This window comes from Pestalotiopsis fici (genome assembly GCF_000516985.1).
Source record: "Pestalotiopsis fici W106-1 unplaced genomic scaffold PFICI_Scf_8, whole genome shotgun sequence".
NCBI classification, from domain to species: domain Eukaryota; kingdom Fungi; phylum Ascomycota; class Sordariomycetes; order Amphisphaeriales; family Sporocadaceae; genus Pestalotiopsis; species Pestalotiopsis fici.
In genome coordinates this window covers 2,527,372-2,551,649 of record NW_006917098.1, presented here as the reverse complement: position 1 = coordinate 2,551,649, position 24,278 = coordinate 2,527,372, and the positions used below count along the sequence as shown (strand labels likewise).

Sequence of the window (24,278 nt, the reverse complement as noted above, 5' to 3'; positions counted from 1 at the left end):
CGCCCCCCTTTCTCGTCCACTCGCGAGGCCGGCAGCAGCAGTAGTCGAGTCTCTTGCCTGACACTCGCTGGCCGACGTGGGACTTTTCTCAGGCACTGGCTGCCCAGCACACCCGGCCGGTGCGCTCAGCGTTCCAGGTGCCGCAAGACAGGCTGCTTGCTTGCCTCTTAGCTTGAGACCACACCGTGGATGGATGGATTGATAGAGGTACCTAATGTACTGCCTACCTACCAATGTCCATGTATGCACATCCATTATTACTCTAGTAGGTATTACATGGCGGCGACTGACAGACCTTGACCCTGGCACCTGGACCGCTGCTGGTTGGCGCGGGCGGACCACCAGACATTGCACCAGAGACAGACAGACAATCAGCGAGGAAAAGGGAAGAAAAATAATATGGATGTATCGATGTACCTTCCTAGTTACCACCATTTTTTTTTTCTTTACCTTTTACAGGCACTAACAAACTAACTCTGTCTCCATTTGGGACTCCGTCCGCGCAGCCTGGGGCTCCCGAAAAAGCGCAATGGGTGGAATTGCTTTGCGGGCCAGCAAGCACGGGTGCCGTTGTTTGGTGTGGGCGTGCGTTATGGCGTCCGCCGCGGCGCATTGAAGTCTCAATGCTTCGAGATTCTCATTTCCCACGCAACTCATCAGACCATGTAGCTCACATCCACACTGACTGCACACCCCTTAAACCGCTGCCCCCGTGGGTATCTTGCTAAATTGGCCATGGCGGTTTGATTACTGCTTTTAGTTTTAGGGATGCCCTCCCCGTAGGATTGCCTCTTGGTCTTTTCCTTTTTCTACCTCTTCTTTCTCTTTTTATTTTCTTCCCTCTTCCCTCTCCTTCCCATTTTGCCTGTTTTGTACGTACGTACGTACATACATATACATTACATACGCTCGCATATCAACACCACTCAAGAACAACAAACCCCCAGGTCCTCTCTCTTGACGAAACACCACCGTCAACAACAATAACAACAACAACAACAAAAAGGCATCATATTACCATAATCAAGAAAGGATCCCGACTGTCCTCGTCCGTTGCCTCTTGCTGCTCCGGTCAGGATCTTTCTGCGGTCGGCGGTTTCCTTTGTTCGCGCTTGCGTACACACTCCTTTGGGTCCAGACAGCTCCCTTGTCTGAACGCTCCTTCAAGCATATCTGCAAACATCTAGTCTTGCTGCTACACACCGGGAACTGCTAGTTGCCCAGTTGCCTGCCTGCCTGCTTCTGCGCTTGCTTGACTGGCCAGACTAGACTAGAAACTAAACTGACTTACGACTGTGTTCGACTTGCACACGTCCAATTGTATGTGAAGTTCCCTTCCGAAGCCCCCAGACCAGTCAATCAATGTGCTTGCCCAAAGAAGTACAAACCCGCCTTCACCCTCGATACATACCGCTCTTCGAATCACAACGAAGCTGCCTGTGCATCCTAAGCGCTGCAAGTATCCGAACAGATCATTCACGAGACCTTGCTTGTAACCAGACTTTCTCTTTGCACACTCAAAGAGAGCTGGCCCTCGTTTGCAATTACTCAATTCTTATAGAAAGATCAACTCCCCCGTGCTGACCCACCTTCGACAGTAGAGAGCCACACACTCTTTTTTTAATAATTGTGAACCACGGCATCCTTCCAGCTCCTAGACGGCCAAATCCAGGAGTTTCTACCATTGGAAGGTATTGGAAACAGATACAGCACGTTTCCGTCCATAGAGCTTCTCGTTACGAGAGCTCTTTCTCTCTTTTGCTGAGTGCTTGGGAAAGTAATCACATTGTTTGCCGGATCAATTAAGGGAAAGAAGAAAGAGAAAGAAAGAAGCAAAGATGGCCGACCAAGGAACGGGAGGTATCGAGAGCAGGAGGGACAGAAGATTCTCAGAGCCGAATCCGAATGCACACGAGGACCCGACAATTCAGCAACCAGCCAGCCAGGTGGTCGTGGAGGCACCAACACCCGAGACAGAAGAGCAGACCCCTTCTCACGCAAATGAACACCCACGAGGTCTTTCGCAAGCAGCTGCCCTAACACGGCAAGACTCGACGGGCTCGAATGCTTCAGACGTCAGTTACTCACGGACATCCAGTAGCCACAAGGACGGTAGGAGGCGGATCGCTCGACACAACACAGCAGACATGCGATCTCATGCTTCTTCCTCCAGGCCGCTAGAACCACCAGTCACCAAGGGCACTCTGAGTGAGTTGGATGTGCAAAAGATTGTCCACAACCCCAAGCTACGACACGATATCAACTTTGACCCCGAGCTGCACTTCCGGCCCAATCTTGACGGAGAAAAGGGCAAGAGGAAACAGGACAAGGCCAATCAGTTCTGGAATACTCTTCGGCTCCAGCTGGAGCAATTCGTGGCCAATCCGATTCAATTCCAAGAGCAATATCACAAGCGAGAGTGGTGCTTACCGCTCTTGCTGAGGTCGGTGAAGGAAATCATCCAAACATTGGTCCCAACTCGAGACCGTGCCTACCTGGATGAGGGGCTCAATGTGGATCTGCTCATGCAGCAATTCAACAGGGGTGTTGCCGACTTGGAGAAATTGGCGTCGTGGTTGTCTGGAGTCCTCAAGTCCCATTGTGCTCCTATGCGGGACGAGTGGGTCGATGAAATGTACAGCCAGCTCACCAGCGGAAATCGCACCAACAACATGGAGGAGCTCGTTCAGGGCATGCGCAGTCTGCTTAGTGTTCTCGAAGCCATGAAGCTGGACGTTGCCAACCACCAGATCAGATGTCTTCGGCCAATCCTAATTGAAGACACTGTTCACTTTGAGCAAAAGTTCTTCAAGAAGAAGATCCAAACCGGCAAGCTCGAGCCATTCTCTGCTCAGCAATGGTACCACGCCGCCGCCCGCGACTGCGTTCCATCGCATGACTCCCGTGCTTCTTTTGGAGAGATGGCCGTCTTCTTCGAGGGTCTTTCCAAGCTAGTCATGTTCTCTCAACCCGAGTCCGTTCCGAATACCTTCCTCTTTGACGAGGAGCGGATCCTCAAGTTGCGTTCCGACATGCTCGACGCCATCAACCTGGAAATCTGTATGCGGCTGTTTGAGGAGCTCGAGAAGAAGTATCGACAACCCGCCGTTCCGACTCCTTTCCTCTCGACGCCCTTCTCAGACGCTCTAGGTTTCCTCAGCACCGGTTCCGACGACGAGTCAGATTTCAATTTCAATGCTTCTTCGAGACCTTCAAGCCTCGTCTTCTCCGTGGCTGGCTCGGCTAGTTCATCTCCACGGTCGTCGGTTATTCTCCCGAGCTCGATTCCTACGTCAAGCCCGGTTGACTTGAGGACAAAGTCAAAGAACCTCTACAACTCGCTCACCGCCCTACTTAGCACATCTCCTACGACGACACGCTCGAGCATGAAATGGAAGGCCATGAAGGACTCGTTGGCTCTGCAGATCTTTCGGTTCACGGATGCTCCCCAGGAAGTTCTCATGCAATTTGAAGATGAGTTGGAACTACATCTCAGCGAGCCCGAGTCAATGCTCTTCCAGGAGGTTGAGCAACACTTCCATGCTCGCCTAGTAAATGAGCTGCAGAAGCGTGTAAAGGAGTTCAAGTGCCACACCGGAGTCAACCTTTTCTCAGCAGCCACGGGCGGGCGCGCTCAGGGCCCCAACCGCACTGCGGACCGTGATGCCACCGACAGCTCGCGCGATGCACGCGATGAGGCAGGCGTTGAGGACATGGCCACAAGGTTGACACACCTCGGTCTTCTTCATTGGAGAGTGTGGTCGCCAATCGTCTACCATGCAGAGGACGCAGATGTGGAGATGGACACCAGTGCTTGAGGAAAATCACCACTCATAACTCTCGAATCGAGCCAAGCTCTTTTAATACCACTCAACCCCCCCAAATCAGCATCCAGACTTTGATTCATCATCATCCCGGCGATACTTGGTCAAGAAAAAGCTGGACACGTTAATCTATGAGCGGTTCGATCGACGAGCAGATCCATGGTTTCAATTTCATTCAAAACATAAAACGTCATCAATACCCTAGTCGTACGCGACGCGACTCTAATCAAAGCATCCATTGGTTATCTCCTCTTTCTATTTTGCACTCTTGCGATATTCATTGGCATCACCAGGGGTTCAGGAGTATCTGGTTCAAACAAGGTGTTCTCTTTATTCGGTGGAGGGGGTAGAGCACACACACACACACACACAAGCGCGGGAGAGAACCAGATTAGATTTGCCATTTGTATTTCATGACAGAGAGAGATTCTTCTTCTTTTTACAAGGCGTTGGGCGAAAGTGATTCAGCATTGGGGGAAGACAAAATTTTAGGAGCCCGCCTCCCCTTAGGAGTCTCTTCCCGGACGGCGCATTTCTAAGATTGGGCTGACTGTTTCTTGTTCTTTTTCCCTGGGGCCTGAAGTTAGATATCCCATAGATGAACATATTGCATTTTCCAGTTATCCACATCTGCAAGTCACCAAAATTAAGAGCCTTTGCTTGTGTTGTGCCTGCCTGCCTTTCTCAATAGTCTATCACATATGAATGACTTTGGTGGCGTCTATCTATCCATTCGCATGCGTTACCCGAAAAGGAACGCGGGCATAATACTGCTTCGTTCACGGCAGCATCTGAGTCGAAGCCGCCTGCCTTACCCCATGCCTGGAAGAGGATCCGGCCCCTTGGCGGCTGAAGCCCGTATTGGATGTCTCGGCTGAGACTCTTAATATATAAGAGAAGAGAGTTGCTTTCAACCTTGTACAGTAATTGCCAGCGAATACTGCAGACAGCTCTTTTTATGTGAGTCGCCTCACCCAATTTGTTAAGGTTGCATCGAAATATGCAAACAGGCGAGAAATGCTATATAAGTGTGGAAATACTGTACCAATACGAAAATACAGGGACAGTTTCAAGCTTTGCTTTGCTAGTTCGTGCAACATGGGATTATTATCATTTATTCTTGTCATTACTTTTGCCCCTCCCCTCCCCTCCCTCCCCACACGTGTGTGATGTTGCTTCTCTTTGGTGTACATTGCAGAGATGAATTATCCATCTCATATTGGCCGGGCGTAAATATCATGGGAAACGGCTGTATAACGTAAGATTGGCGGAATGCAGAGGTGGAAAAATACCAAGGAAAAGAGAAGACAAGCAGACGGCTCGGTCCAAAATGCGAGTAATATAAGCATGCCCAAATTTGTCAAGACCTGCATTTTGCGTAGATTTAGTTTTGTTAGCCTTCTCAGAGTGCAAATGATTCTCCTTCTTTCTTTTTATTACACACGAGACACACGCTCATGCAAATATGCAGGGGCTACCAAGAGGGAAAGAGGAAAAGGTTTTGGGGGGGGTTGGGAACCCGGGGACATGGTGTAGGCGCATCATGCATACATATGCGGCTCGCGGGAAGGAAAGGGAAGGCAAGGGAAGGGGTAATAAAAAGGGGAGGGGAGGGCGTATCCCGTTAAAGGTGTGTGTGTGCCATGTGTGGGAATGTGGGAGTAGGGGAATAGGAGGGTACAAGGTAGGATTTTTGGCTGACGGTGGTTGTTATTATTAGAGACACGCATATAAGCTGCAGCAAGGCAAAACATAGAGATCTACTTTAATCTTTTTTTTCTTCCTTCCCCCGGGTTTGTATTTTGCGAACAGACATGAATGTACTTACACATGCACATGCGCACACACATGGTCAGAACTCAGGAAGGATGCAGCACACGGACGAGACACCGAAATGCAAAAGGTTTAAAGCGCATCTCCGGCCGGAAGTGCCTTGCTCCTCTTTTATTGCTTGCTAGTGTTTGTGACTCGTCTGCGCGGCTGCGGACGGGCTCGCTCAGCGTGCCGACATAAGCCAGCAAGCAGCAGCAGCAATTTACCAAGATTTGGCCATGGCGCAATCTGTTCATAGTGCCTATCCTGCCTCACGAAGTACAAAAGAAACAAAACATCTCCCATCTCTTGCATCGGGCCCGGTATAGGCCGTGATGAGTTGTTCTAATATCCTCCCGAAACTCCCCGCCACTTCCCCCGTGACCGCTGGCTTGCTTGGAATTACTCAATAACTATGAAAACAAAAACAAAAAGTGGAACAAAACAATGGTTGCGAATTTCAAACGGTATCTTGTTTTTTGTTGGTCTCCAAATATCGAATTGAGGTTTAAGGATGGCCCCAAAAAAAATTATGATTAGAACCGATTGTTGTCATGGTACCTTGAATATAAAAAATACACGGATGGTTGCACGCTCTTAAAATTGATGAATGATCACAGCAAGATAGCTAAACGGAAGGACATTTTATCTCAAACATCTATCATCTGTTCATATGCCTGCATGTTTCGTACACTAAAGCAAAGGCTGGATGGTTCCGATGCAGTCTGCATATTGATATCGCGTTTTGTTATCAAAGATAGAAATTGTACCGAGAATAGACGTCGCATAGATCAGTAAATGATCATGGGCTGAAAATGGAGGTAGTCGCTGAAGGCGTCTAGAGATCGAGTCCCATCGCAAGATCACAAAGCCGCATCAACATGGACATGCTCTGAGTGATGCAGGTCTCAGCGCTCATGGCTGCCCGGCTCGATGCAGTCAAAGGTATCGAGATTGATTTGTAGTGCTCAGAGAGACGCGCAGAGCATTCCGACTTTGATCCTCCTTTAGCTTACCAAAAGACAAATGAGCAGTCGTGCACAATTCGAAGAGCTGTTTTTTTGCGAGCAGCTGTTCTATGACATTGTCATGGCAGTATTGAGTCATATCAACGAATGGAATGGTCCTGCAGAGTCATGGGTTATGGACAAACCTGTCATTCTTCGGTATAGTATTCACCAAATGACCTACATCCAAACAGGCCGAGCCTCACGTGAATACGATCGTTGCCAAAGTCTTGCCCGGATGCTTATATATGCGTCTGCCATGGACTGAGCATCCCCAATATCCAAATTTATGGCATAAAAGTCCTTGGTCATCATGATTATTATCAACGGGCCCGTCTTAAATTGTGAGCAAGTGCTGCTTTATATATTTGTATTCCCTTGTCCTCTGCTCTGCAGTGTCACTTGTCACAAATCTAAGCTGTTTGTGACTATCTTCAAAGATCCCTGGCTAATGCTTATATTTGATAGCTGTTTGCGCAAGCAGTGAAACGGGGGAATTGTTTGCTATGAATCCCACTTGAAATACTCAGATAATTGCAAATCACAATAGTGATTATTATACCCCTGGAGTCATATTACCGCCCGATTGGCCGTCCTTTGCCATGCTATACTCCCAGTAGTGGGAGTCTCCCACTATTGCTGTACCCCACATTGAAACTAGCGGCGGGGTCTAGCGCATCAACTTTATCTGGACATTTGCAGATCTAAAAGTTGAGCTGCCGAAATTTTTTTTTTTAACTACGTACCTCTTACCTGACCTTGGCCGCCGACTTACACGCTGCCGCCATCCTACTGTCGCGGCGCATCACGATGCACTCCCTCGTCCAACCCGACGCCTGGGTCGCTCTGAAACTCCCCAACGGAACTCTCAGGGTGCTTCAGGTGACTCCAAATACGTAAATATTCCTATTTATTGTGCCCCAATGCAATGGTTGTTTGGTGGTTTAGCTAACCCGCCGGCACCTACAGAACCATTTCCCTGGGCAAATACGGGTCGTTCCCAAGCAATCTGATCATCCAAAGGCCGTATCATTTAACATACGAGCTCCAATCAAAGCTCGAATCAGAGAACTTTCACCGTCTTCGCATTGTACCCGCCTCAGAGCTCTACGCGGATATTCTCGCGTCCCGCGACTCGTCCAACTCGCCCGACTCTCCCACATCGGACCCCGAGGACGACGATGAAGATGGCGCAGACGCCGCTGTGACCTCGGGTGCAGAGTACACATTAGTTGATGCGTCTTCTGGCGCTGTGGTTGCCAAGTCGGACGAGACTGCCGTACTCAACGATGTTGCGGCTGCTTCTGCCACACAGACTCTCAGCATGGAAGAGATCGAGGCGCTGAAGAAGGATGGGTCCGGCGCCGGTCAGGATATTATTGCGAAACTCATGCTGTCGCATACTGCGCTCGACCAAAAGACCGAGTACTCGCTCGCCAAATACAAGCTGCTCAAGACCAGGAAGTACATCCGCCGCTTCACCGTGCTGCCGATGGACGTCCCTCTGTTTGACCACTGGCTCCTTGAGGAAAGAGACTCGACAAAGATCTTAGAGATGCGCGAGGAGATGATTGGCCTGCTTGGGTGCTGGGCAAATGTTCATTGGGGAGGCGAGGACGACCGTGAGAACGAGGCTGAGGATGTCAATGACGATGAATCCACGGAGATTGATAACGCGCAGGGTCGCTATCTGGTGGTTGATGACACTGGAGGTCTTCTGGTGGCAGCAATGGCTGAGAGACTGGGTATTTTATATCCGTCCGAGAAGAGAGGATCGCTGGACGAATATCTAGAGGCCCAGAAAACACCACAACAGCGAAGGGAAGAGCGAAACCGCACAAAGGCCGCCATTGAGAATGATGGTGTCACGGAGGATCTAAAGCAAGAAGAGGACGAAGAGGCTCCCAGGGCACAGCAACAGGAGTCTGAGGTAAAGATTGAGGAGACGGATGAGGCTCAGCCAGAACCCGAGCCAGAAGCTGTCAATGATCGCACAGAGACCAGCAGTGCACCTAAGAAGTACCCTTCTGGTTCCGGAAAGCGTGGAGATGACGGCGTACCATATGCCAAGTCGAATACTTTGACATTGGTCCATGCCAACTCGCAACCTAACCTCAGCTTGCTCAAGTATTATGACTTCGACATCACGAACCCTACCCAGTCTCTCGACCATCCGCTCGCTAGGAATCTCATGGCCCTCTCATGGCTGCAATTACTAGAGCCCACCGCCGACACCACATACATGGCAGAGCCTCCGGCGGTCTCCTCGGATGAGCTCAAGACATGGAAGACGAATCGCAGAGCTAATTATCACCGAAAGCGCCGCCGATGGGCTCGGGTCCGTCATATCGTCGATACGGCGCGGGCAGGCAGCTTCTCTGGGCTAGTCGTTGCCAGCACGATGGATCCGATATCTATCATGAAGCATGCTGTACCTCTCCTCGCTGGCGGCGCACCGATTGCCATCTACTCGCCAACCATTGAGCCGTTAACCAAACTCGCTGATTGCTATAGCATAGCAAGGCGCGGCGCTTGGATATCGGATCCTCCTGAGGGAGTGGCCGAGAAGACGCCGGAGGAACTTGAGCACTGGGGCGGCACAGAGGAGTACCCGCTGAACCCTACCTTGGTTCTCGGAGCCGCTCTACAAACGAGCAGAGTGCGCAAGTGGCAGGTTCTGCCGGGTCGTACGCATCCGCTCATGACGAGCCGAGGAGGTGCTGAGGGATACGTCTTTACAGCTTGGAAAGTGAAACCGGCCGCGGGCAAAGTCGAAGCACGAGGCAAGGGACTCCGGAACAAGAAGCGCAAGGTCGGCGAGTGAGAGGAGCGCGGCGCCATAACAAGTTGTGAATAGAATCATAGCGTTTCGCATGTGAGAGAAACCTATACTAGAAATCAGAGCTAGCTGCATCACTTCATTGATACCCCTGGGAATATGATTGATTCCTCCATGTCGCATTGGCTCTGAAATCTTGAATTCATATGTTCCCTACCTATGAATTTGGCGCTCTGTACCATCTTGGCTGGTTTGCTTCGTCTCGAGATCTAAAATGCCTACAAGCTCTTGCCCATGAACTTTCTCTTTGTGAAACTCAGCCACCACTTGCTCGGCTTGCCATCACCACCTTCTTCGTATACTCTTGCCAATAACCTGCTTGCCAACTCCTGTCGTACTTGAGAGAGATATTGCCGCAACTGCTCAGCATCCTGTCTGTCTCGTGGCGGCTCGTACATCTGCAATTGTCAGTCAGCCTCGTTTCTTGGAATGTTGCCCGCCCCTTTTCCGTCCTTCTGAGATCATCTGCAAACACCCCTTTTCTGATCTGTTTCTTCCCAAGCGCTAGTTCCACTCACCTGATTCAAAGGGAAGCCCGGGTCGCCAGGGATAGAAAAGTTGAGATCTAGTGCCGTGTTCATAACCTCCTTCTGGGCCTCACGAACGCCATGGCTGGGTCGGATCTTGCTGAGGACCTCGCTGGTGTAGAGGATACCATAGATGAGTAGGCGATCGGCGGGTCCCTGAATCTCAAAGTTGCGGAAGAAGGTATTGGCGCGGAACAGCGACAGGACCTCGTCCAAGATGTCATACGAGTCTGAGTCCGGGTCTGGCGACTCGGAGGCGGCGAGCGGCTCCGAGGGCGGCGGCAGCGTGTAGGCCGGGCCCCTGGTCTTGGTGCGCAGCGGGAGGAGAGGGAAGTTTCCGATCAACCGTGGAGGGTTCGGGTCCTCGTTGAACATTGAGTTGTAGGCCTGAGGGGTTGGAGGTTAGCAGCGCTCTATATGCATCCTGTCCTGAGTAGTGTTTCGACTCGTCACTAGCGAGCATCTGGGGCCGGGCAGATACCAGCAAAGTAATCAAGGGACGGGGCGCAACTTACTGGCATCCTGACAATGATTCGTCGAAGCAGTCGGCGATGCACTGGCTGCCTATCTGATATGTTCAATTGCCGAGTCTGAGGGGGTTATCGTGTATCGTTGGTCAGCTTCGTGGAGGGGAGTTGAGCTCCTGGGTAGTGTGCTGCGATGATGCTCTACCTTAGTGGTGTGGAGGGGCTGTTGGATTGCTACGCACTGCGACTGCGCCCAAAGCGTTGTGCCTGCCTACGCTGCACCTATCGCTGCACCTCTGAGTTAGGGGGGCAACTGTTAAGGAGGGACGTCACTCGGCTCAGACTCAACTCGATGGGCCTGAGCTGGGTTGGGCCAATTGTACAATTATTGGCTTGCACAAATGGGCATAAAGATAATGCTTTGTGGCCTCTGCACAACTCACCCAGACGCCACACAGTCCAAGGTGTGGTCAGCACGGCTTAGGCAGCCACATTTCATTACTCATTTGTGCCATCTTGCACACTCTATTGGCCGATGCATCAAAATCCGGACACACGACTTTGTGGCCACCTTGTCTGAGCAAAAGCCGGTTTTGATGGGTTCTAGGCTTGGCAATCGGCGATGGACTGTGTGTGTGACATTGATCTGCCAGTTGCCAGTTGGCCGAGTCCCCAGTCCAGTGTACACTATGTGGCTGGGGACACACAGATTCTCATGGCCCCACTGTTGGAAAAAAGACTCCTTCCCATCGAGTCATCAATGATTGGAGCCTAGCACAGGTGTCAGCCAAGGATGTGATCGGATTGGAAGCAGGAACGAAGCTCTCTCAACAAGTCTCGTGACCTGGCGCTCAACTCGCGTGAGTTGCCCCAGCTAGCGTAGACCCGATTTGACCCACAAGCCAGTTAAGCCGCCCACAAAGAAGACAGGCTGCTCTTTTAATAGGTGTATTTTGCCCCTCCCCCAGTCTTGGTGCCTTGACACTTCTCGTCGCGTCTACCCTTTAACCACTTACCCCCCAACGCCTCCTTGTTCCCTTTGCCGCCCACTGTTGGTGATCGCGCGTCTCAGCATCGTCCCAGTTATCTGCTGGGTTCAAGAAGTCGTGATCGCAATCTTTACAATCAAGTCTTCAACCTCTTTTTTCTATTCTGATAAAATTGGCGAGTTCTTGATAACTTTTTCTTCTTCTTCGGACAAAGGCGCAGACTGCCTTTGCCTTGTACTGGCGCTACGGACCCCCGGGCGCGTCATTCGCCATTCCCACTTTTGACTGCCAATCTCGAATGACAATCAAACTGCTTGTCAAACAGTAAGTCGCTTTGTCGCCCCGCGCGCGTCATAAATACATATTGCCATTTTCGCCGACAAACAGGGATGCTGACCACTACATCTAGTAGAGTGCAAACCCGCCAGACGCATGCCGCCGCGGGTGCACGATCAAAAGATCATCACATTGACATGTCCACCGCCACAATGTCCGTCGCTGCAGAGGCAGAAGGGAGCACGAGCAACCGCTCCAGGCGACCTCGCCGCTCTCATACTGTGCCTGATCGAGGCTCACTATGGGACGTAATGCATGATCACCAGGGCACGTCGCTCTTTGTCTTGCCTCTGTGCTGGACCGATATGCACACGCGACTGCTTGGTTGTCGCTTCGTCCGGCAACCGTCGCAAGATACTCCTGTGCCATCGACTCATTCATCACCCAGAACATCGCCGCCAGCTTCATTAACGCTTGTCGCCATCGGAAGAGATATTGACACCCTCATGACTAGAGACAACCCACGTAACGTCGTGCCAAAAACTCGAGCCCTGAGAAACATCATGTCAACTCTCTTCCCGATTCATCTCGGCAAGCCCAAGGCGAATGCAGAGCTCAGTCTCAGGTTTGGAGGCCGCCTCTACCAGAAGGCTGCCCGCGCACAGGTACTCTGGAAGCACCATGACGCAACCATGTCTTTTGACTCTGCCACTACCTGGACCTCCAGTCGCAACACCAGCCAACTTCTGGCGTCCATGAGCGTTAACATTGCCAGCGATGCCCCCATCTTGGCATATGTCAGCAGAAGCAATCTCAACCACATCAGGCATAATTGCTTCCGGATTGTTCAGGGCCCCAACAGGAACCCAAATATACCAGTGCATCGTCTACAGACCTTGAGATCAAAGAACCTGGTGCCAAGCAACTTGGACGAAGACCCCTACTTTGTTGCAACCGCAATCTCCTTGGCACAGCAGCATTTCTACCCCGACGGTCACCGAACCAACCAGATCAAGCAAAGAGACGTCACTGTCCGCTTGTTCACGATATCGGAGGAGGACCAGGCTTTTATTGTGTACACCGCCAAGATCTCTTCCGAGTTCCTGATGATGTTCCACTCGCCCGAGTCCAATCCAAAGCCCGATGCCACGAACTTTAGGATCGAGTACAAGCACGTCCCCGTGTGGCCGATTCTGGGCCTCAAGGAGCGGCTCGGTCAGGCACTTGGCGAGGAGCTTGTGGGAAATATCGATCCCCTGAGCATGGAGACTTTCCCCGACGATGAAGAAGAAATATTCCACGTCAATGAGCTTACACCTCCGAAGCGCAGGCTTGATGATGTCTTCTCAGAGGTTTTGAATGCCAGCTTCATTGAAGACCCAGAGCCAAGTAGCACAGAGGAAATGGGTGTCATTGGTAAGAGAAGGTGCCTCGAAGGTAGGGTCGGCGTTGTGCGGTAGCGACACACACACAGCACTATGGATCGAGTGGTCGAACGGGTTGCTGAAACGACGTTAGGTGAGGAGAACGTGGCAGAAGATGCGCCGAAAGATGAAGAGGAAGAGCTTGAAGAAGCTACAGCAAGCGAAAAGTGGCATCGTTGGGCCAAGACCGCTGCATTCAAGGCCGAAAAGCAAAGAACATTCCGATGATTTTCCACGACAGCAACACAGCGGGCCTCCAACAGAGACTGATGGAGAGATCGTGTCTCCGATCACTCAATTAAGCTCGTTGGTAGTGCACAGGGTCTATGATAATGAGACACGACCAGAAGAAGAAAGAAGAAAAAAAATGAAGGAATGAAATCGGGTTCAGTTTTGATGTTTGTCAACTAGGCGGAAGGCGTTTAGATGCACGGTACTGCATCAGGTTCATTGCAAAAGACGGTCTGCTTCACCAGCAACGGATGGCACTTTGATCCATGAAAGAATGGTATTTATGTATTTGCGGTTCTCGGGGATAATGGGATCGGGGACGGATGCCCGGTAGTAATGATCTGATGGCTGGATTTGCAATTGCTTGAATTCCGTGTGCCCCTCAAGACTTTTGATACCAGGGCACAACTACACCCCCATGAATTCTTGGCAGAGGGGAAGATAAAAATATGAAAGAATTGATAAACATCATCAATTACACATTTTATCAGCAAAATGCATGATTCAGTGATCACAATGATGGTATCATTAGCTTGGACAAATCATGTGCTACTCGATGTGGTGTGTGCAAGGCAATAACTCTATAAATGCTCGAGGTTGGGTTGGTCCTAAAAGTCATACCCATACCCAAACCTTCAAGAAAGTAAAGTGACGCCTAAGTCGGCATGGATCGGCCGCACTGATCTGCCACTCCTCGCGATTGGTTTGGGCGTAGTTGAAATGGCTAGGTACGAGGTGTTCATATATTGAATTGTCGTGGATTTAGCGGCGTCCCAATCACTAGAAAACAACCAATGGAGGATGGGGCATATAGAGTGCTGACTGCTTGGAGACTGGAGTTAGCAGATGCCTATTGGCCCGCTGCAGGTTGATTTGGAGATTATTGCGACTACCGACAAGTTTGAGGTCATTTTGACATATCGTGACGCACATATCCAACCCCGCGCATGGGAAGCGGCCGGCCTAGCTAGAGTCTGTATGCAGCCATTTCTACTTACTAGAGCGGACTATAATATTATTTCCATATATAACACCTGGGGCAATGATCTGACACTTCAAATTTTTACACGAAACTCAATAATTCACCGCAAGACCTCCTGACGGCAGATACTATACCAAACATCATCAACTGGAAAACAAGCACGAGATAATGTCTCTATACGGACACGAGCAGGATGAGAAGCGGCGCAATCAGATGCTCGAGCAGACACCAGGCGTTCAGATCTACCTGCAGCCCATCGCTCCTCCAGCTGCTCTCGGACTGGCCGGGTTTGCCGGCAGCACTTGGATCACATCCAGCTATATTGCCAACTGGTGGGGATCACCCGACTCACCCACCATATTCTTCCCATTTGTGGGAATCTTTGGCGGCCTGGCGCAATTCATCGCCGGCCTGCAGGGATTCAAAGCTCGTGATACTCTGGTGACTGTCATCAATACCATGTGGGGGAGCTTCTGGATTGCCATTGGCATACTGTACGCTTTTGTGGTAAGCTTATCCTTTCTCTCAACAGGGTCAGCCTGTCGCTCAACAGAGTGCCGTTATTTCATCGAATCATTGCATGCTTATACTGTATTACTTTATAGGCTGCAGGTGCTCTGCCACCTCACTCAGTTCACACGCACTTTCCCGAACTCGCCAGCTGGTTCGTGGTCCTATGTGTCTTTACGTGGTCCAGTGCCCTGGCGGCGACGGCGCGTGACGTGGTGCTGAGCGTGTGCCTCTTCTCGCTGGCCGTCGGCAGCACCATCGCGTGCTGCCTCTTTGCCTACAATGGCGGCACGTCCCCCGACTCGGGCTCGGGCGACGGCCTCAGCGGCGGCGTCACCCGCGGCATCAAGGCCGCCAGCTACTTTTGGATGCTCAGCGCCCTCTGCGCCTGGTGGCGCGTCACTGTTTATCTGATTGAGGAGGCCTATGGTCCTGGACATGCCATTACCCGCTTCTTTGTCATTGGCCGTACTCCGATGGAGCGCCGGGCCCCGTTGATCATCCCCGGCCTGGGAGAACCTGGTGTCAAGCGTGGTGTGCCCAAGCCTACTCCTGTGTAGATGCCCTTTGATGCTGGTTTTGATAACTTTTTACCAATAATGGGATTCCTGTGCTTGACGATTTGACGAGAAGAGACTTACCTGTTCAGTATACGCTGCGATATAGTATATGTATGTAAATTTCTGGGTCTAGAGGGCTTGATGTTCTGGAAATCATGCCCGAGGTAGGATGAACTCACCATACGATTGGATTGTGTAAGCAGTTGTCGTTATCAGTTCACCATGGAAATTTAGTCAATCAATGATTTGTAGCGGAAAGGAGCAGTTTGTACAATGTATGGGAATCTGGGCAGTTGGCCGTCGATGTCCGAATACCGTCCGCCACTTGAGGTTCGATATAAAGCACTCAATTCTTTTACTCTTTTGATAAGACACGATTCAGACCGAGCCGAGGGCCGAGAAACTATGTCCGTTATACTTCAGTGCGACTATGATGAGACATGAGCACTTGACTGATTGTGGTGATAGTCGTGATCTATGGTACTCATGCTGCGGCGTGCCAAGTATAATAAGATAGGCCATGCCGGCGGTCTCCGGCGCTCCACTTTCAACAGCTAAATACTATGGTCGAAATGTACTGGAATAAACTTGATTGAATGCCTTGCATTATTTCATCATTTCCACGAATAAACCTGCAGCTATATGATACGCGAAATCCACGTGGCCATTGTCGCCAGATGCAACTCGACAGCGTAGCGAAGGAGGGAAACGTAATGGAGTTGCAATTGTCCTTGCTTATCCGGCAAGACGCAGTCCGCTATCACATGAAAGGTCGCATCCCGCCCATCTCATTATTTCAGGGGCGGAGCCAATACCAACAAGCGAATCTGCCAAGATCGCAACCCCCAGGATCCCGACTATTTAGGGTTGCTGCCGGTGTGGATTACCTACGCTTTCAGGTAAAAGCCAGATCAGGAACGTGCTGTAGATTGGCCAATTCCACTGGCTATCCGGATGAGAGACAGGGACCAGCATGAATCTCAGCCCGGAGCCGCCAATAAACTTATCTTCTTCTTCCAAGCAATTGGGCTCTCTTTTGTGGAGGCGCGCCGCTTTCTCCAAGGACGCCGTGATGGCTTTGGAGTAGCCAAAAGATACGAGATTGGCCAAGTTTTTCTTTTCTTTCGATCTCTGCATGCCAAGACGGACAATCATGATGTCCATATATATAACGGCTACGTCCGCCGCTGGTGGTGGCGCGGGGAGATGATGGTTGTGTCGTGCACCGATCATTCCACCTCCCTTCCCCGACCTTGACCACTGGCCGACGCAATGAAGAGCACAACCTCGCTATCGTGGCTCGCCACACTTCTTGCCAGCGGTGCAGCGGCCGTGACAATTGAGGAGATCAACGGCAACAAGTTTCTGTCGTCATACAATGGGCAAAGCGTCACAAATGTGACGGGCATTGTGACGGCAAAGGGCCCAAGTGGAATCTGGATCCGTTCAGTCGAGAAAGGGACAGATCCCAAGGTGTCGGATGCCATTTATGTATATGGCAGCGCGCTGGCCTCGAATGCTTCAATTGTTACGGGCGATGTCATTGTGCTCAATGGCAAGGTGAGCGAGTACAGATCCGCTTCCACCTATCTCTATCTCACCGAGATCACCTCGCCAACCGTCACTGCCATTTTGGAACATGGCCAGACGGTAGAGCCGCTCGTCATTGGTGTCGACACCCTGAGCCCGCCGACGGGAGAATACACCAGCCTTGACGCAGGAGATGTTTTTGCTGTGCCCAACAATCAGTCTCTCATCTCGGCCGTGAACCCCGAGCTGGATCCTGAAAACTACGGACTGGACTTTTGGGAGAGTCTCGTCGGCCAGCTGGTGACAGTACAGAGCCCCGTTGCCCTTTCAAAGCCAAACCAGTATGGCGATCAATGGGTCGTTGGCTCCTGGGCGACGACGGGAGAGAACGAGAGAGGCGGACTCACCATTACCAGCAAAGGTAACTTGTTGTGACCCAAAACCTCCAGCTTCAGCTCGGTATGTAGCTAACATATTTCGCCAGATGGTAACCCGGAAGCCATTCGAATCACGGATCCTCTTGACGGTACTGACAATCCTTCCGACAGCAAGCTCGGAGACAAATTTGAGGATATTATTGGTGTTGTCACGCAAGTCTATGGATTTTATCACATTCTGCCCCTGACCAACATTACCGTGATCGAGTCATTGAGCCCGGCCTTGCCGGATGCAACAACCCTGACCAGCGACGGTGTATGCTCTGGCCTGACTGTAGGCGACTACAATGTCGAGAACTTTGCTCCCAGCGACACTGCCCACGTCCAGGACGTTGCTGCGCATATTGTCGACTATCTGCTTACTCCCGACCTTCTCTTCATCCAAGAGATCCAGGACAATAATGGCGAGACGGATGACGGAGTTGTCGAGTCGGATGTGACCCTGTCCACCCTGACTGCCGCCATTGCGGAATTGAGCGGCGTGACCTACAACTACACCTACATTGCGCCCGTCAACGATGAAGACGGTGGTGCGCCCGGTGGAAATATCCGCGTTGCCTATCTGTTCCGCCCCGACGTGCTCCAGCTTCGCAACCCCAACCCCGGCAATGCGACTACCGCCAACGAGGTACTCGCAGGTGCAGAGCTACTGTACAATCCTGGGCGCATCGACCCGACCAATGCGGCCTGGGACTCCAGCCGAAAGCCTCTGGTCGCTGCGTGGGAAACTCTGGATGGCAGCAACACCTTCTTCACTGTCAACGTGCACTGGGCTTCCAAGGGTGGCAGCTCCTCTATCCAGGGTGACGCACGCCCTCCTGTCAATGGCGTCGTGGCTGCTCGTCAGCAACAGGCCGAAGTTACTGCTGTAAGCTCCTCACTCTTTTCCACTGTCATAGTATATCAAGAATCACGTTTTACTGACTGCCCATCGTACAGGCATTTGTTGCACAGATCCTCGCAGAAGACCCCGAGGCAAAGATCATAGTCGCTGGAGACTTCAACGAGTACCCAGTCGTCAAGCCGATTGAGGACTTCCTGTCCCTGTCCGGCCTCCAAGATCTCGACGTGGTGGCAGGCATCCCCGAGGTCGAGAGGTACACGTATCTCTACGACATGAACTCGCAGGAGCTGGACCACGTCTTTGTTAGTGCCGCGATTGCCGGTGCCTCCACGGCGCCGCAGTTTGAGCACATTCATGTCAACACCTGGGTCTCTTATGACGACCAAGTATCAGACCATGACCCCAGCATCGGTAAATTCGACCTGTGCAAATATTAAGCTAGTGTTATGCATTGTACTTTTGTTCATAGCTTTGTATAAATTGGAATATTTCGAGAATTATAGCATTGTCTGATTTGTATTCGAATAAAGTGAAACTGTTCTGGTCAGTTGATATTATTTTAACTACACGAGATCTAGACCTATTCCTCCAATTCAGAGACTCTGGACAATTTTTTCTTCTCAGCAAAGTGCTTTTCATCTTGCTGTTTTGCCCCAGCCCTTTCCCATTCCGTCTGGTCTTCTGGATGGGAATATGAACTCCGTATATCGGGCATAGCATTACTATTGTACAAAAGCCCGATTAATGCAAGAGGCAATCTGCCAAAGTCGTCCAAACTTTCTGCCCTGGTTGGATCATTGAAAATTCGATCCGGGGAAAAAAAAAGCTCAGAGGGAGAATCGCCAGGGTCTTTTCAGCATATTCCCTTACGGTTTTAATTCTAATGGATTGTGAAAGAGAAAGATGGACGTGTAATCAAAGTGATTAAATAAACACTTGACCAGAAATTTGGACAGATAAGAGCATTCCTAAATCAAGCTTCAAGCTTTCTGGGGAAAAGAAAATACTTGATGGAGAAACGTGGACCATGATTTTCTCCTGTCGAGTCCGATGCCCTCTTGGAACAATGAACACTCTGTATTATTGCCGCTACTACAAAAGTTTTGCCTGTAGTAAGGAGACTGTCTTGCTTGGGGGTTGGCAGGAGGTTGCATTTGATTCCATGATTGGTCAATACTCAAATCTATAATGAAGCAAGAGAGTATCAACAATAGACAAGTATTGGAACAGCCATGATTGTGCTTTCCACTCTGTGAAGAATTGTTTCGAACCATACAGGTAGAGCTTGTGAACAATAGAATTAATGAACGAATGAATGAACGGTCTTCCGTGATTGTGCCCATGTGAAAGAAGACGCGTTCAAAATGGGACTGACTCGTTGCTTGGAAAAAGTGTAGGAACGGCACCTCCAGGCGCGTGAATAGAAACTCTGGCGTTGGAGGCCGTTTGTCGATATCAAATCAGTCACTTGAAATAACTTTGATTGTTGCCGTTTGAATATTCAATCAGCTGGCCGTTTGGTTTTCTTTTAGTCAACACCACAAAAGTTGTCACAACCCTGTGCTTGCAACTACCTACCCCATCACACCAGACCACACTGTCGACGACGCCATTTCCCTTTACACAACAAGCCCTCAACCGACAAACATAACAGGGTCACCCATATCATCTCGATTCTCTTCCATCGTCGCCATGGCCAGCGATCCTGAGAGCTCTTCGGAGCTATTGTCGATCAACAATCAGGCGTCGCCGCGAGTTTACACCTCTCTCCTTCTTTGCTTCGGTCTAGAGTCCGATTTCCGCGATTACGTTGGTCTCAAGAAGCACCTACAGTCGTCTCTTGATAAGCTCGCCGAGACCTACCCCCTTCTCACAGCCCACCTCTTTGCCGACGCCAACAATGGAGTCGCATCCCTCACGACCACCAAGGGCGCCAAGATCCCCTTTCGAGTAGTCCAAGACGCTACCAACAGCTCAGCTCAGTCCTATGATGAGATGAAGGAGGCAGGTTTCCCCCAGAGCCTGTTTACCCATGAAAGATTCGGCCGCGACGGTAGACTCAACGCCGAGGGAAAGCCCGTCATGTACATTGAGGGCATTATTATCCGTGGAGGCATGTTCCTCCATTGTGAGTTCCACCACGCCGTCTTCGACGGACGACTCAAGAGCGAGTTTCTAGGCGCATTTGCCGCAATCACTCGTGGCGACGTTCACGACACTTTCTTGCCTTCCAACCAATCATTCCACCACACTGCAGCAACAGCCATTGCCCCGTCGTATGCTCACTTTGATGCCCTCTTGGAGGAGTGCCCCGAATTTGGCATGCTTGTCGACAAATCGGGTCCCACATTTCACTGCTACGACAATGAGTTCCCGTACCGCAACCTAGAGAAGACTGGCAAGATCTTTACAATCAACCGCGCACGCATGGGTACTCTACAGTACATGATCCAGGGCCAGCTGGCCAAGAAGGGCCTCATTGCAAAGGACAAGAACCCGTCAACCTACAGCTGCCTCGCCGCTCTTGCCTTTATGTGCATTGTCCGCGCCCGCTCCATCGCCGAGCCCTTCAACAACCGCGGCAACGGCCAAGACGACACGGCCATCATGCACCACGCCGTCAACTGGCACTCGCGTGCCCTCAAGAAGCACACCAAGAACTATTTTGGCGTGTCGACGCTGCCGGCGTTTACGGCCATCAGCATGGCCTTTCTCAAGGAGTCCAGCGGCGATCTGAACGCTCTTGCCTTGATCGCCGACTTGGTCAAGCGAGACACGGCACAGGTCGACGATGACTATGTGCACAAGAGACTGAATCTGTTTCGGCAAGTAAATTTTTTTATCTTTTATTTTCTCTCGCTTTCGCTTTTTTCTTTCTCTTCAAGTCGAAATCGAGAAAAATTCCAACTTCACTTTTACTTTTCTTAACATTCCAACTTCTCTCTTATTTCTTTCTCGGAATATTCTTTTACATGTGTTTTTCGAATGTCGGCAAGAAATACTCATACCTCTCATATGAATAGATCTTCGCCTGACCCACGCCTTATTGGCGTTAATTACGACCCACGTTCACCCAATGTCATTGCCTTCAACACCTGGCGCCACTTTGGTGGTAGCGATGACTGGGAGATTCCCGGCACCATCAGTACCAGGCCCGACGCCGTCCGCCGAACCCTGGCCGGCTGGGGCACACACAATTGCCTCATTCTTCCGCAGACCGGAGATGATCAGGAGATCCTCGTTCAGCTCCCCGAGGTCACCATGGAGGTCCTTTGCAAGGACCGCAACTGGTATGACTGGTTCGAGGTCATCGAGTAGTGGAGAGGCCAATGTATCTCGTCGTATTTGAGGTTTCATTTGAAGAGGAGAAGGGGTAAAAGGGTCTTTGACTAAAAAGGTCTCTTGCATAAAAGGCGTTTATGGAAACAAGATACCCAAGGGACATTTCACATGGGCGTTGACGATGATATACCCAGCAGGCATGCATACAAGCGTTCACATGGAGGGAATCACAGCTTCTTCCTTCGCATAAACAGGGCAATAATACATGATTTGACGTTGATCTATGCACACTTCATTGTTGTGATGCATACAATCAAGAGAATCAGAGCTACTGACCATAAAGGGATAACCGTAATCGTGAATTAAGTAGTAGGTAACTGTGCTCGGCATTCAAACATATCACTCGACAGGAAATGCTCAACCCATCGTAATGCAGCTTATTGCTATAATTTTTAGTATCCTACATCTCAATGCTCGTCAAGCTGCTTCTGATGCCACCATGTATGGAGCCCCTTGACATCACACCAAGTAAACTCGACAGGATCGTCAAACCACCATCTGGTACCACTCTTGAGCTTGTCACTGGCATATTTCTTCAGACTACCGCCGTCGAACCGGTGGTTCTTGACCCCAAGCAGCAAAACAACGCTGCCGACACGAGGGGTAAAGTCGTGCGCGTCGAGGAACACGGTCAGGTGGACCTGCTTTGGTGTAGACGGGTGCGCAAGCCGGGCCACCCTCTGGCTGAAGGGGGGCAGGGGCGAGGCCTGGACATCGGAGATGGAGGCAACAATAGCTAGGACATTGGTGGACCAGTTCTGCTTGTACGGCAGGTTGGGTATCGCGCGCAGGGTGGTGAGCTTGAGAGGCTTGGTTGGATCCATGCTGGACCACGGCAGCTGGTCTGGATCGACGGGTACCGAGTAGTCGGACAGTGAGGAAGCTGCCCTTGCGGCCATGACTTCGGCTCGCTTTTGGGCTGATCTATCCTGGGAAACCTCCATGACTTCAAAGAAATCGTCGTCTTCGTCCTCCTCGGCGGCATCCGCTACTTCTCTGAGAAGGTCCACGTCGGGATGTTGCCGAGGACGAGCAATGCCCTCGGCTGACTCTGGCTCTGGGTTCGGCTCCGTCTCCGTCGCGACTACAGCCTTGACCTCAGCCTCCTTGGGTATGCCGGCGTCTTCTTCGGATGCATGCTCAGGCTCAGTAACGGGGCCCACATCAACCTCTTCGGCATCGAGCATGGCCAGCAGCCGATTGTTCCAGCCGACCGTGATCAGATTAGTCACGGCAAGGTAGACGACGCCGGCCGCGTTCTGGTGGTCGCCCACCATCTTGCCCTTGCCCTTCTCATGACTGTTGCCACCGCCGTGCTGCTCGGTAACCGCACGCTCCAATGTGAAGCTCTCCAGGCTGACGTAGGCACCTGGGGCGACGTCGCCGCGGTCGACATAACTGTGCATATCACCAGCGAGCAGAGCCTGGATACACAGCTCGCCGTCGCCCAGCAGCAGGCGCATGCCGCGCCATCGATTCTTGGACCGGTGGACAGAGGATGATAATGATGATGATCCAGCGCGAAAGGTGTCGACGCCCTCGACCAGAAAGATGGACCCGGGGATGCAGTAGCGCGTCCGGAGTATGTCGGCGACCAGGGGCTTGGGGACAAACGGGTCCGGGGTCAGAAAGGTTATCTCGTCCGGGGTTGGTAGCGGCAGTGGTGCTACTGATGCTGCTGCTGCTGGTGACTTTGGCTTTGGCTTTGGCCAACGCGGATTGGCAGGCGTCGGGGACATGAGTTGCTTCTTTTTGCGGCAATCATCGTACTGCTGAATTTTGAAGGCTTGTTGTTTGTAACTACCGAGGACAGAGATGATTCCAGACAGTTTCTAGATTCAAGATTGCATGAGGTGCCGTTTCATCACAAGCGAGAGCGGCTCGTCGTCTCGTTTTTCTGTTGTACGGTTTTGTGCTGTTTTGTGCTGATCAGAGCTGGATGAATTATGATGTACCAAGGTGTCGTCGAACCGCGTTGCAGTCGCGTCTCGGTTGGGCCGTTAGCGGGACATCCTATCAAGTAATCCGATGTTTGCATCCTTCTGCAATAACAAGCATGTAACCCAAGACTTTCGTGGTAAATGAGTATCATTTTCGTTGAATTACCTCCTGTTTAATTAATTTTAATAAGTATTTGTTTTGGGAAAATTAATTGTTAGGCATGTGACAAATCAAAGTGTAGTGGCATTTTATGGGGTTAAGTGAACGTTGCCGTCGAATGCTCACAATGGCTAGCGAACTGTTTTTTCCTTCTTTTCTTTCAGAGCTCCACCGTCTTTATTATACGTACTATATATCGAATCGATCTAGTATCACCAAAGTGTAATAGTGATTCATATTACGAATCGCTGGCAGCACATGTACTTGTGAAAAAGTGCGAAACACATGATCAATCATACTGGCGTACACCAATCTTTCTGATCTGCATCTATTAATTGTTCGGGTATCATTCCCAGAAGCAATATGGGCTTCAGAAGCAAGCACATACAGCCATTAAACTTTGGCAATAAGAGCCATGAAATGTGGATTTATATCCTGTACGAACCATTTCTTCTTCCTAGTCGGTGAGAACTGGGCAGGGCACCGGTCTACAGTCAATATTTGTGATGCGGCGAATAAATGTGTCATTCTGGGACAGCATACTCAGAAGCAATGGAAGCCATTTCAGTGGAGAGAA

General features: G+C 50.8%; 8 protein-coding genes across 8 annotated transcripts; 6 read left to right on the top strand and 2 right to left on the bottom strand.

The window, feature by feature from the left end:
* Positions 1–1,838: 1,838 nt before the first annotated feature.
* On the top strand, positions 1,839–3,818 carry PFICI_11437 (uncharacterized protein; the record flags this gene model as incomplete). The annotated part of the gene is made up of 1 exon (XM_007840018.1): positions 1,839–3,818. The coding sequence occupies one exon, from the start codon at positions 1,839–1,841 to the stop codon at positions 3,816–3,818; it is 1,980 nt and encodes a 659-aa protein (XP_007838209.1).
* A 3,635-nt stretch (positions 3,819–7,453) lies between these two features.
* Positions 7,454–9,467, top strand: PFICI_11436 (uncharacterized protein; the record flags this gene model as incomplete). The annotated part of the gene is made up of 2 exons (XM_007840017.1): positions 7,454–7,539; positions 7,613–9,467. The coding sequence occupies 2 exons, from the start codon at positions 7,454–7,456 to the stop codon at positions 9,465–9,467; spliced, it is 1,941 nt and encodes a 646-aa protein (XP_007838208.1).
* A 233-nt stretch (positions 9,468–9,700) lies between these two features.
* Positions 9,701–10,384, bottom strand: PFICI_11435 (uncharacterized protein; the record flags this gene model as incomplete). Its single annotated transcript, XM_007840016.1, has 2 exons — positions 9,701–9,880; positions 10,001–10,384. 2 exons carry the CDS (start codon positions 10,382–10,384, stop codon positions 9,701–9,703), a joined length of 564 nt encoding a protein of 187 aa, XP_007838207.1.
* Positions 10,385–11,953: 1,569 nt separating this feature from the next.
* PFICI_11434 (uncharacterized protein) lies at positions 11,954–13,393 on the top strand (the record flags this gene model as incomplete). The annotated part of the gene is made up of 2 exons (XM_007840015.1): positions 11,954–13,157; positions 13,260–13,393. The coding sequence occupies 2 exons, from the start codon at positions 11,954–11,956 to the stop codon at positions 13,391–13,393; spliced, it is 1,338 nt and encodes a 445-aa protein (XP_007838206.1).
* Positions 13,394–14,546: 1,153 nt separating this feature from the next.
* Positions 14,547–15,448, top strand: PFICI_11433 (uncharacterized protein; the record flags this gene model as incomplete). Its single annotated transcript, XM_007840014.1, has 2 exons — positions 14,547–14,885; positions 14,984–15,448. 2 exons carry the CDS (start codon positions 14,547–14,549, stop codon positions 15,446–15,448), a joined length of 804 nt encoding a protein of 267 aa, XP_007838205.1.
* Positions 15,449–16,720: 1,272 nt separating this feature from the next.
* On the top strand, positions 16,721–18,696 carry PFICI_11432 (uncharacterized protein; the record flags this gene model as incomplete). The annotated part of the gene is made up of 3 exons (XM_007840013.1): positions 16,721–17,399; positions 17,463–18,283; positions 18,355–18,696. 3 exons carry the CDS (start codon positions 16,721–16,723, stop codon positions 18,694–18,696), a joined length of 1,842 nt encoding a protein of 613 aa, XP_007838204.1.
* Positions 18,697–19,951: 1,255 nt separating this feature from the next.
* PFICI_11431 (uncharacterized protein) lies at positions 19,952–21,577 on the top strand (the record flags this gene model as incomplete). The annotated part of the gene is made up of 2 exons (XM_007840012.1): positions 19,952–21,078; positions 21,283–21,577. 2 exons carry the CDS (start codon positions 19,952–19,954, stop codon positions 21,575–21,577), a joined length of 1,422 nt encoding a protein of 473 aa, XP_007838203.1.
* A 431-nt stretch (positions 21,578–22,008) lies between these two features.
* Positions 22,009–23,340, bottom strand: PFICI_11430 (uncharacterized protein; the record flags this gene model as incomplete). The annotated part of the gene is made up of 1 exon (XM_007840011.1): positions 22,009–23,340. The coding sequence occupies one exon, from the start codon at positions 23,338–23,340 to the stop codon at positions 22,009–22,011; it is 1,332 nt and encodes a 443-aa protein (XP_007838202.1).
* Between the last annotated feature and the right edge of the window lie 938 nt (positions 23,341–24,278).